Below are 13,333 nucleotides of genomic sequence, written 5' to 3'. Positions count from 1 at the left end.
TCCCAGGCAGTGGTGGCACTCAGGTTAAAATCTCCCTGTACATGGATGACGTCGCCGTCTTCTGCTCGGATCCGCTGTCTGTGCGCAGACTGATGAGCATCTGCGACCAGTTCGAACTGGCCTTGGGAGCCAAAGTTAACTATGGCAAGAGCGAGGCCATGTTCTTTGGGAACTGGGCTGACCGATCCTTTGTCCCCTTCACCGCCAGGTCTGACTACCTGAAGGTGCTGGGGATATGGTTCGGAAGGGCCGGGGCGTGCACCAAAACCTGGGAGGAGCGAGTAGCCAAGGTACAACAAAAGTTGAGCATGTGGGGGCAGCGATCTCTCTCCATTGTGGGTAAGAACCTGGTCATCAGGTGCGAGGCGCTCACGTTGTTGCTCTACGTGGCGCAGGTCTGGCCCATACCCCACTCCTGTGCTGTGGCTGTCACCCGAGCCATTTTCCGCTTCATCTGGGGATCTAAAATGGACCGGGTCCGGAGGGACACGATGTTCAAATCTCTGGATAAGGGCGGGAAAAATGTACCCAACATGGCCCTCATCCTGATGACCACCTTCGTGTGCGGCTGCATCAAGCTGTGTGTAGACCTCCAGTACGCAAACTCCAAGTGTCACTACGTGCTGAGGTTCTATCTGTCCCCGGTGTTGCGAAGGATGGGCCTGGTCACTTTGCCAAGGAACGCTCCATGCAGTTGGACCGTGCTGTACCACCTATCCTTCGTGGAACAGTTTCTGCGGGAAAACACCATTGACCACCAATCCATCAGGCAATGGTCTGCATGGAATGTCCTCAAGGCCCTACGGGAAAAGGAGACGTTGGATCCTGTCGGATGGTTCCCCAAGCAGACCGTCAAAGTCATTTGGCGGAATGCCTCATCACCAGAACTTTCAAACAAGCACCAAGATGTAGCTTGGCTGGTGGTGAGAAGAGCCCTCCCCGTCAGATCCTTCCTGCACGCCCGAAGTCTCGCCCCCTCCGCACAATGCCCCCGCGGTGGCTGTGGTGGGGAAGAGACGGTCGCCCACCTTCTCCTGGAATGTGTCTTCGCAAAGCAGGTGTGGAAAGAGATGCAGTGGTTTTTGTCGAGGTTCATCCCAAGCAGCTCTGTAACACAGGGGTCTGTGCTCTACGGGCTGTTCCCAGGGACGCACACTGAGACAAACATCAACTGCTGCTGGAGGACTATCAATTCGGTGAAAGACGCCCTTTGGTCTGCCCGAAACTTGCTGGTCTTCCAGCGCAAAGAGTTGTCCATGACCGAACATTGCAGACTGGCACATTCCAAGGTCCAGGACTACGTGCTGAGGGACGCACTAAAGCTTGGGGCAGCCGCAGCAAAGGCTCAATGGGGAAAGACCACAGTGTAAGGTCCCCCCACCAAGCTGAACTGAGGGGCTGGATCCATGGGAAACCCCTCGAACTGTTTCGGGAAAATTTTCATTTGCTTTAAAATGTAAAAATGTAATTGGCATGACAAATGTGAAATGGAAGGGTTTTGAGGCAACTCATGATTGTAATGAAGCAAACGGGCATCGTTTGCACTGTTTGTATTTTTTGACTTGGTGCAGTTTGAAACTGGTAATGTAATTTTTACAGATTTTTATGAATAAAGTATATTTTGGAAATAAAAAATAAAAAAAATTTAAAAATGATTCCTTCATCAAGTGAAAACTGAGAATCTGCTCAATGTAGGAGGCTTACATGGAGTCAGTGTTTGTCTTTAAGCAGAAAATCATAAGCCTGTGAGTTGGGTGCTTGTATGGAATGCTGTAGACAAAAGTCTATTACGTTCATATGCCCTACTTTACCGATTTCTTCACTCAAAAGACGCCTCACAGAATTATGAAGCCAACACTGTTGCATATTATAGGATATTGTATAACATAATAGGGTCACAGCTTGACATGGATAAAGGATATCATGAGACAGTTAGTATAGGGGACTACATTAAAATGTAGAACCACAGGCATGCTTTAGCCGTGATTTGGTAGAACATTGAGAACATCTGGTGTGAAATAAGGAAAACTAGCAATACAGAAGTCAGTATTAATATCTCTATTATGTGAATATACACTGTATGATGGAAGCACAGAGTTTACTTTAGGTTATTACGATTCTGTAGGTCTGTAAGGAAGCAGGTGGCAGTTTAATACAATTTAAGAAGCATCAAAAGATTTATGTAAAGAATTATGGCATGGGGGTCACAGTTTGCGATTTGCCAGCTCCCAGTCCTCATAAGGTAGGCAGCATGCAAAGCTCATGCTGCCTCCTCTTTGAATGATTGTAGTGTTCAGACAAGTGGGATCCATGCTGCTGGCTGACTGAATGCACAGTAGGGGGCATAGCAGCATGCAAGGCTAGCATGTGTTCCAAGCTTCACTGATGCGGCATTGGAGGCCTTAGTTATGGAGGTCATGAGGAGGATAGACTCCATATTTCCATGAGGGGAGGGGGGCCAAGAGGTCCTCAAGGAACACTCTCTGAAGGGAATGGGAGCAGGTGGCCAGGAAGGTGAATTCCCATGGAGGTGAATTCCTGAAGTCTGGCCTCAAGGATCTGCTGAGTGCCGGAAGATGTTTAAAGTCCTCACGAGGGTGGTCAAGGTCAGCAAATGCATCCTCACATGACATCTCCTACCCACCACCAGCCTCTCATGCTGCTCAATACACCACATCCCCACTCACCCAGCAGTACTCCTTGGCACTCAAAACTCAGGCCTAACATCCTGATACTCTAACTCACCCCACGCACCTTCCAATGATGCCAGCCTCACACCCACCTCTCACCATCTCCACATACCTCTTCCAGTTATGGCAGGTTTATCACCAAACACAGTGTGACACAATTACTAACATTCTTCCTACTCTCTTGCAGGAAAAGGTCACCTACAATGGAAGGGAGCAAAGCAGAACTGGTGGGATACAGTCACGCCTACAGCCCGAGCCCTGTGAAGGAGATGGTGTTTTGCATCATGGGGCCAGCTGCAACAAAGCCCGTAGAATCTGGCATTGCCAAGAGCATTCAAGATGATGCTATGTTCCTGCCTATGCCACTTACCAACTCCCAGCTCACCCTCTTCCTGCTATCTGATATGAAGTGCAAGTTACAGATTGTGTGACCATGAATCGCTTGCTTTACACCCAACCCCCTTTCCCTCAGCTCAGTCCTCCTCTCCTGATTTTCTGCTTTCAGATACCCAAGAACTGTCACCTGCCCAACGACAGCAACCCCAGGAGGAAGGGCAAGAGCAGCAGCACAGCACTGCTGAAGAAGCACTGTCACTCATTTAAGGGGATATTTCAGAAAACTCAGAATAAATATATTCAGACTATAAAGAAAAATTCTAAGGGGAGGACCCACCATCCGTAGTTAACTGAAGAAGTTAAGGAAAGCATCAAATTTAAGGAAAAAGCATATAATTGTGCAAAGATGAATGGCAGGTCAGATGATTAGTCAGAATATCAAGAACGGCAGAGAATGACTAAAAGGTTAATCAGGAGAAAGAAATTAGAGCATGAGAGGAAGCTGGCTAGAAATGTAAAAATGGATAGTCAGAGTTTCTACAGGTATTTAAAAAGGTAAAGAGTAAATAAAGTGAGTGTTGGTCCTCTAGAGAGTGAGAATGGGGAGTTAATAGCAGATAATAAGGAAATGGCGGATGAAATGAACAAATATTTTGCTTCTGTATGCTCTATAGAGGATACAAAAAACATTCCAGTGATAGTTGTAAATCAGAAGGTGGAAGGAAGAGAGGAACTTGGTGAAATTACAATTACCAGGGAAGCGGTACTGAGCAAACTGATGGAGCTGCGGGCTAACAAGTCCACGGGTCCTGATGAGTTTCATCCTAGGGTTTTAAAAGAGGTGGCTAATGAGGTAGTTGATGGATTGGTGTTAATTTTTCAAAATTCGCTAGATTCTGGAAAGGTTCCCTCAGACTGGAAAGTAGCAAATATAACTCTTCTATTCAAGAAGGGTGGGGGAGGAGCAGAAAACAGGTATAACTATAGGCCAGTTAGCTTGATGTCTGTCGTGGGGAAGGTGTTAGAATCGATCATTAAGGAGGCTATAGCTGGGCACTTAGAAAAACACAAGGTAATGGAGAATAGTCAGCATGCTTTTGTGAAAGGGAAATCATGTTTAACCAATTTATTGGAGTACTTTGAAGGAGTAACATGCGCTGTGGATAAAGGGGAGCCCGTTGACGAATTGTACTTGGATTTCCAGAAGGCATTAGACAAGGTGCTATATAAAAGGTTATTGCGCATAGTCGGAGCTCATAGTGTAGAGGGTAACATATTAGTATGGATAGAAGATTAGCTGGCTGGCAGAAAACAGAGAGTATGCATAAAAGGGGCCTTTTCTGATTGGCAGGATGTGACAAGTGGAGTCTCGCAGGGGTCTGTGCTGGGTCCTCAACCTTTTACAATTTATATCAATAACTTAGATGAGGGGAGCAATGGCATGGTAGCTAAATTTGCAGATGACACAAAGATAGGTAGGATAGTACGTTGTGAAGAGGACATAAGGAGCTTGCAGCCTGATATAGATAGATTGAGTGAGTGGGCAAAAATCTGGCAGATGGAGTATAATGTGGGAAAATGTGAAGTTGTTCACTTTGGCAGGAAGAATAAAAAAGCAGAGTATTACTTAAACAGAGAACGACTGCAGAATTCCAAAGTGCAGAGGGATCCAGGTGTTCTAGTGCATGAGTCACAAAAGGTTAGTATGCAGGTCCAGCAAGTAATAAGGATAATGGAATGTTATCCTTTAATACGAGAGGAATTGAAAATAAAAGGAAGGATGTTATGTTTCAGTTGTACAGGACATTAGTGAGACCACTTCTCAAATACTGTGTGCAGTTTTGGTCTCCTTATTTAAGAAAGGATGTAAATGCACTGGAGGCGGTTCAGAGGAATTTTACTAGATTGATACCTGGAATGAGCAGGTTGTCTTATGAGGAAAGGTTGGACAGACTGGACTTGATTTCACTGGAGTTTAGAAGAGTGAGGGGAGACTTGATTGAAGTATATAAAATCCTGAACGGTCTTGACAGGGTGAATGTGGAAGGGATATTTCCTCCAGTGGGTGAGTCCAGAACTAGGGGGATCAGTTTTAAAATTAGGGGTCGCCCTTTAGGGACAGAGACGAGGAGAAATTTTTTCTCAGAGGGTTGTGAGACTTTGGAATTCTCTGCCTCAGAAGTTTGTGAAGGCTGGGTCATTGAATATTTTTAAGGCGGAGGTAGATAGATTCTTGTTAGGCAAGGGAATCAAAGATTATCATCGGGGGTAGATGGGAGAGTGGAATTCGAAACTGAAACAGATCAGCCATGATCTGATTGAATGGCGGTGCAGGCTCACCGGGCTGACTGGCCTACTTCTGCTCCTAATTCATATGGGCACTCGATCTGACAATTGCACAGATACAGGCGCAGCACAAACTTTAGTGGCTAGTATTGAGTCTGGATCAGCATGTGGAGAGTCACTGGACATGAATGGGCTGCAGCCAGGCCAGGGGGAAGGTTACTTCACGTGCCAGCTCACCGGAGGCAGAGTTTGCAGACAAGTTCTGCTGCAGGGGACTCAAATGACGACTTCAATGGGGTGGCATACAGAAGAACACTGATGATGATGCACACTGAGATGTGTGGTGCAGTGGTAGCCTTCCCCAACAGGCTCCTGTCATTGTCAAGGAGCATGAAGGAGTCCAGCTCCAATGTGGCAGGGGGTACATGCAGAGCTTGGAGCCCATCATTTCAAATATTGAAGTGATGGCAAACTCCATGATCGCACTTGTGGATCTAGCTGTTTTGCAGCAATTGGTGGCTACTATCTTAACCTCCACTGCAGCACAGGCAGAAGCCAACCAATGTTTCATAGCTGCAGTGGGAGCTCAGATGGAGGTCATGGGAACCATGCTTGCTGCCATGCAGGCTCAGACTGCTGCAATTATGGCTGCAGGTCTCAGTACTCAAAGTGGTTTGCAGGCTCTTGCAGTAGTCCAGCAATCTGTGCTCTAGCAGATTAGCAGGATTGCTGAGGTGCCTCCCCTTGGGAGTGGCAGAGGCTTTGTCGAGCACAAACCGCTGCCTTTTCTCAGAAAAAGTGCTCCCACCCCTGCTACTCCATCAGTGCCTTTGTCATTGTTTCTCAGCCAGCTAGTCTAGGCTGCTGCCATCTACATGGAGATGCTGCAGTCTGAAGCCAGATCCTCAAGGCCCAAAGCTTCTCGAAATCAAAGTCTGTGACCATCTTCTTGTTGAATCTGAGTTCCCTCAGGCATTGCTCCTGGCTGGCGTGTAAATATGAGACAAAAACAAGAAATGCTGGATTCACTCAGCAGGTCTGGCAGCATCTGTGGAAAGAGAAGCAGAGTTAACGTTTCGGGTAGTGACCCGAAGTGTAAATATGAGAAGTGCTTTCTGCAAAACGGGTGGTGGGTAGGGCCTTCTGTGCAGAGCCCTCTGCCCTCTTCACAGAACTTCCCCTGTCTGCAGTCTCTGCTCCATTTCTCGGTCGTGTTGCAGACTCAGAGGCACTGCCATTACAGCCCCCATACCTCTTGCAGGCTTGGTGTGGACAGGTGAGCAAATCTTCTGCCCTCCCGGAATAGATGCACCAACTCACCAACAGACCTTCATAAACAATCCACAGTACTTCCACAAACTTTGCCACAGCAGAAGTAAGTCAAAAGCACCTCACCTGCAATCTGGATGGCTGACCCTTTAAATAACGCTAGTGTGGATGTTCCTAATTCAGCTGAACGCATGTTCAGTCGTGAGTGATTAGCACAGGCATTATTGGACCTGCGCAGTCAAAGTAATGAAAACATGTGCCAAATCAGCTGGGATGGCTGACTGACATCACGATCTGACCTCTTCTCGTGTACATTCAGCATGGTATGCCTGTCCCATCCTAAGGCCCCACATGGGATGCACTGCAAGTGACATTTAGAGCAACACACCCAATTTTCTGCCTTCGGGACTTCCGTAGTGCAGCACCAGTGGTGCTACGGAGCCCAATTTCATGTCCAAAATGTCTTTCATGTTCTGTATGTTGCAACATTGTTATCTACTACTCCAGTAGTATATGATACACAAGATCAAATGACGATAGGCTCAGAGCAAGTCAAGCAATGTTGCTTCGAAAGTGTTCTTTGAATGTATAAATAGAATGACTTTCAGCAGCTTTCTGATATTCCACACTGAGAGCTTGCCAGGATTAGGCAGTAGTTCTCAGACCCCGATGGTTATCCTTTAAGTATTGCTGAAAAAAGCGACATGTGCTGCTGAAGCTTTTCATCTTGCACTCATCAGGACAGACTCCAGAATGCCAAATTTCAAAAGGGAGCAATAATTTATGCTGCATGAGAAAAAAGAGTGCTGATTGGTCGATGCATTGTCATGGAGAAGGCACCAGGGAACAATTGTCCCCACACGCTTTTGTTTATTTCAAAGAAGGCGCAGAGCCTGGACATGTTCATTTTGCCTGCATAGGACAGGCCCCTAGGTATGAATATATGTAGCTTCTAGTAAGCACAGTGAGCCATATTGCAAACCCGATTGATCATCTTTAATTGGTTGTTGGTGTAATTCTTAGCATGCTTGGGATTGTTCAGTAAGTGCTGTCCAATCGCAGAATTACATCTAAACGTTGGGACATACGGCCTACGTACCTGGCATCGCACTGGCACTGGAATTCATATACCACATTACTCAATTGTGTGGTAGACAGAACATCTTTTGGGCTTGACAGCAGCATCCTGTTAGTGGAAAATACGACTTGTGTTACCACTGCATAGTAGCAGTGTGAAATAGCTAGCTTCACCTGTTGCTCAAATTTTTGAGATACCTTACCCTTCCAGGGTAATTAGAAGTAGACTGAACACTTTTCAGATCCAAAAGTGGCAGCCTTCGTCCCATTCATGTGTATGCATGATACACAATGAGAAATGATCTAATCAGGGTAACCATTATCCTGCAGGATACCTTTAATGCACCCTATTTCAGCGTTAAGCTTGCATGGTGATTACATGGCTCAGGCACTATTTACAAAATTGCTGAATAGGCCAATCTTATAGCACGTGAAGCTGTAGGAATTCCAATGCTTTTATTGACCAGTGAAGGTAGGCTTGCGGTAGACAGTAGTAGAGAATCCATTAGCGGATTTCTCAACTAGCATGTTGAAGAGACGGAATTCATTTGATTACTCCATTTCAAAGATGAATTTGAGTGTGGATGGAGTGCATTAAGATGGATAAAGGACATTCTTACCATTGTAATTCTGTGATTGGACAGCACTTACTGAACAATCCCGAGTGTGCTACGCTAACAACCAATTTAAGATTATCAATCAGACTAACAATGTGGCTCACTTACTCTTGCTAGAGCCTACATATATTCATGTGCAGGGACCTGTCCTCTGCAGGATAAAGGAACATGTCCACGCATTGTGCCTTTTAAAAAAATTAAGCAAAGCTGTGGAAGACAATAGTTTCCTGCTGCATTCGCCATGACAACGCCTCGACCAGAATTGACTTGCAAACCAGTCAGCACCCTTTCTCATGCAGTATAAATTGTTGCTCCCTTTGAAATTTGGCATTCTTGCATCTGTCTTGAGATGCAAGATGAAAAGCTTTGACAGCATGTCTCTTTTTTCAGCAATATTCAAGTTCAGTACTACTAAGCAACCTTTTTAAAAAGCAAATTGATGTAGAAACATACCTGTATTTGGTCGATGTTAATGAAATCAGCAGGTTAATTTACCCCTGGTGTCCGAGCCTATACAATTTGATACATCTACTTGATTGATCTAATACATATCACTTTCTGCACACTGCCAGTCATTCAGTGAGCAGGAAACCAATAAGGTCAACATGCAGGCACACAAACAGAACTTTTTCTTCATCATCCACTGTAACACAACCTCTGATATTACTCAAATTGAATCCTTTAGGCTTTCTTACAAGATATTTTTTAGAGCTGTTGACAATGGGTGTAACAGACAGAAAAATGCCGCTAGCAAAGGAATTCCCTAAATGTAGATCAAATTCAAAAAAAGACTTGCTCAAATATGATCTTTCAATGACTCTGAAAATTAGATTACCAGAGCTAATGAAAATTCAGCAAAGTCGTTTTTTAAAGATATGATTTGTTGTTGTGAAAGAGTATTTTACAGCTACTTTAGGGTCGCAACTAGTATCATTTCTACTCATTGTTAGCTGATTCTACAATCCAAACCATTTATGGTTCTCCCACATACAGTGTAATGTATCTCCTTAGAGTGGCGCACAGTATGTATGGCTCCCAGCAACAGTAGGTGTGAGAAAAGAAAGACATGCATTTATTTTTTTTTAGTTTAGAGATACAGCACTGAAACAGGCCCTTCGGCCCACCGAGTCTGTGCCAACCATCAACCACCCATTTATACTAACCCTACACTAATTCCATATTCCTACCACATCCCCACCTGTCCCTATATTTTCCTACCACCTACATATACTAGGGGCAATTTATAATGGCCAATTAACCTATCAACCTGCAAGTCTTTGGCATGTGGGAGGAACCCGGAGCACCCGGAGAAAACCCACGCAGACACAGGGAGAACTTGCAAACTCCACACAGGCAGTACCCAGAATTGAACCCAGGTCGCTGGAGCTGTGAGGCTGCGGTGCTAACCACTGCGCCACTGTGCCACTGTGCCGCCCACATTTATCTAGTGCCTTTCATGACCACATGATGTCCCAAAGTGCTTTACAGCCAATGACGTACTTTGAAAAGTGTAGTGACTGTTGTAATGTAGGAAATGTGGCAGCCAATTCGTGCACAGCAAGCTCCTGTAAACAACAATGTGATAATGACCAGACAATCTGTTTCATTGATGTTGATTGAGGGCAGATGGGACCCTTAACTCATCCAAAAGGCAGCACCAGCACTGGTGATTCAGCATTGACTTTGTGCTTAAGTCCTGAATTGGCCTTGATCCTACAACCTTCTGACTCAGAAAAAAGTGCTGCCAACTGAGCCACGGCCAACGTCCAGAGGCGTGAGTGCTACCAACTGAGCCTGGCTGACACCTATTCATACTCTCACTCCGCATGATTATCAAACATCTATGGGATTACTTCTGTCTTTTTTAAACTTTGCACATGTTACAGCAAAGTAAAATTGGGATTAAAAACACACAAACTAATATGCCTGTGTGAAATGCTTTTGAGTGTTTATTCCCAAATGTGTAATTTCTATCAAAGATACTGTTCATTTAAGAAGGATCAACTGGATGACAATCCTGAAATATTCTGCATCTTTCATTCTTGAAATCTTTCATTCAGTGTAGCATTTGTCAGTTCTGGAGTGCTCTCCTTAATGTTTGATGCCTGTTCTGAAGGTGTTGACCCATAGTCCCTAGTTAAATGCTGACCCATATAATTCCCTGTTCTGTATCTACGAACTCATTGTGAAGAACTGACCCATATTCCCCAGTTCTGTTGTTTTTCGATAGTTAGAAAATGTAAGCGTTCTAATTACTGATACATGTGAGGTAGACAGAGTGCAGGATTTGACAAATAGAACCTGATCAATTCCTGCCATGGTGGAGCATCTCGATGCTTGCAAAATACCTTTGTTTCCCTTTCAAGTACACTGCATCCGAGTTGAGCCCGGAAAGCAAGAACTCCCATTGTCGGGGATTCCTGCCCTTGCACCATACCTGACATCATTGACCTGGTAAAGTGGAGGTGTGGTGAATTTTCCATTCTTCACAAGCCCAACTAACAAATCCAAGAATCAACAGGCACCCTGCAGAAATTTGGGGCCTAAATGACTAATTTTAAGAGTAAGGTTAATGTGCTTATTTTTCAATCTTTGCAATTTTTAAAAACATGTTTTTATTATTATTGTCACTTTTAGAATATACATTGACCTGAGAAGGAAAGGAAACTGGTCGCTGAAAAATTGCTTGAGCACTCTGATTGGTTTTAATTTGTGGTGGCTGCTACTTCCAAATTGTTGATTTCTAGAAAGTTTAAAGAGTGTTTAATTGTGACACATTTAGTCAATTGGATATTTGAACTCTGAGTCGGTATTTGAGTCGGTTAACTTAACAGACAGGTGACTTGAGCCAATCAATCTTTTGACATGTGATGTCCTGCAGAAATTACCATACCCAAGAATTTATTAACGATGTAACACAGAAGAATATTGAATATTAACTGATTAAGAAATTGTTTTCTTATGATGATTACATAAAATCTTTGGCCTAGAAATTCAGTGGCACTGCAACCATTTTTCAGCTGCAGAATGGGCGACTAGGCATCCAGTATGGTGGGCGGGGAGTGTCTGTTCATTATATACAAATTCACTACCTGCCATATTGGTAGGAGCAGAAAAAGAGGCATCTTGGGCCTGTACCTGAAACTGGTGTTTGGCTTTTTGTATATGTAAATAGCAGTCTTAACAGCTGTTTGAGGCCTTCTTTGCAAAATTGAGCTGCCCTGAACATGATCTACATGTGACCAAGTTAGCAATCTTTAAAGGGACTGCTGGAGGCTGCAACCTAAAAGGTAAGTTTAAAAAAAGTACCTGAATGTAAAGCCAGGAGCAGCAGTCTCCATTGCTGGCTGCCACTTGGCACCCCCCCCACCCCCCCCACCCCCGCTCCACCTCCAGTTTGCCTTCTGCACTCCCAATTGCCCCTCTCCCGATCGCCTTTCTTCCTTCTCCCTCCTCCGATTGCTCCCTGCCGGTGGCTACCTTGTGATTGTTTCTCCCCTTCTCCCAGGACTTACCTGAAATTGAAATCCTCTTTGCTGGTGAGCTGCCTGGCAAAAATGGCAAACCAGGCACCTGCAGCTGAGCAGTCTCATGTAATTGAGATCTGATGCCCAATATCAGGAGTGCCTTGGGCCTTCCCATTCTGGCACAGTGATCAGCGTAACCAATTTCTAGGTTTATGTGTCAAGTGCTCTGTGGCATGCCTTCACTGTCCTGACACTCACAGTATATTTTTCCCTTACAGTTTTACAGCAAATATAATAACCTTCCTTATTCTTCTTTTCAACAGTAACTTGCACTAATTATAAAAAGACCCCACCACCTGTACCACCACGAACCACATCCAAACCAGTGATTTCAGTGACAGCCCAGAGCAGTACAGAATCAACTCAGGATGCATATCACGAGAACCGGGCTCAGAGGAGTTCCCCGTGGCCCCAAGAAGGCCGGATCATTTATAACTCGATGGACAGCCTGGATAGTACAAAGGCAGTGAACATTGCACTGGAATCAGCCGCTGCCCAGCATCATGCTATCAATAACAGCAAAAGCAGTACGGTTTTAACCAGAGATAAGGCCATCTTAACCTTAGATGTGTCAAAGGCAGAACAGTACCTGAAGAATCAGCGGTCGTCCATTGGGATTCAGGTAACCTGTCATTAACATCTCCTATCTGTAGCAAATTGGACACTTAACTACTGTAAATAGCACTGAATGAGTCACTCAGATTATTCAAATGTGCACCAGCATTGCTATAATCTGCATTTTAGCAAAACCAGTGGCGTAGCATTAAGAAAAAGAAACTTAACAAAATAGCTGAAGGGAACAAAGTTTAGTCAAAAATCATATATCAGAATGTACCATCGAATAGATAAAAAAGGAGTCTTTAGTCAGTGGATTATACAAGTTTTCAGCCAGTACCTGCTTATAGTTAATCAGTATATTTTATATGCATTTTTGTAACTTTTTCCCTGTTTATCTATTAGTTTGTTTTTCATCCATTTATTAATTAATCCAAATCCTGTGCTGTTGCCCCACTGAGGTGTTCCTCTGTAATGCCACACAAAAGTCAGTAGTGAATAAGCACACTGACTCTCATTCATGATTACCCCTGTCCTCCTGGTGAGGCAATGTTTGGCTTGCATATGCTCTGTCCCTTTGACAAGATAATCAAGAGTTAGAATGTGGGAAGTGATAAGAAACACCCTGTGTTCTGGTACAGCACGCAGAAACACCAGCAGAGATTTTCCCAGACCTGTGCCCAGTTTCACTGGATGGAGCAAATATCAGAATTGGGTGGGACAGTGCACAGTTCTGTAGAGGAGCCTGACCAGTTTTTCTCCATTTAAATGAATGGGCCAAAGCACCCCTTTAAATCATGTGAACATGACACAGAATATGTGATAGCATGATCATAGTCAGTCAATGGCATTAGTAAAAAGACAGACTTGCTACCATAGATACTCCTATCACTGTTGCAAACAAGTTGGACAATTCTTTAATTGTTATTTGTCATTGTGTGATGTTTTCCAGTTATAAAAATTGTTGTACTATTAT

General features: G+C 44.3%; 1 protein-coding gene across 1 annotated transcript in view; it reads left to right on the top strand.

Moving 5' to 3' along the window:
* dlgap2a (discs, large (Drosophila) homolog-associated protein 2a) overlaps positions 1-13,333 on the top strand; it is a 1,214,142-nt gene that overhangs the window by 1,167,805 nt on the left and 33,004 nt on the right. Inside the window, exon 12 of the mRNA XM_068021937.1 lies at positions 12,066-12,424. Coding sequence (XP_067878038.1) covers positions 12,066-12,424 — 359 coding nt within the window. The remainder of the gene's footprint in view (positions 1-12,065; positions 12,425-13,333) is intronic.

Source organism: Heterodontus francisci, chromosome 3, assembly GCF_036365525.1.
Source record: "Heterodontus francisci isolate sHetFra1 chromosome 3, sHetFra1.hap1, whole genome shotgun sequence".
NCBI classification, from domain to species: domain Eukaryota; kingdom Metazoa; phylum Chordata; class Chondrichthyes; order Heterodontiformes; family Heterodontidae; genus Heterodontus; species Heterodontus francisci.
The sequence above is the reverse complement of the archived record's forward strand: the minus strand, read 5'-3'. Positions and strand labels throughout refer to the sequence as shown.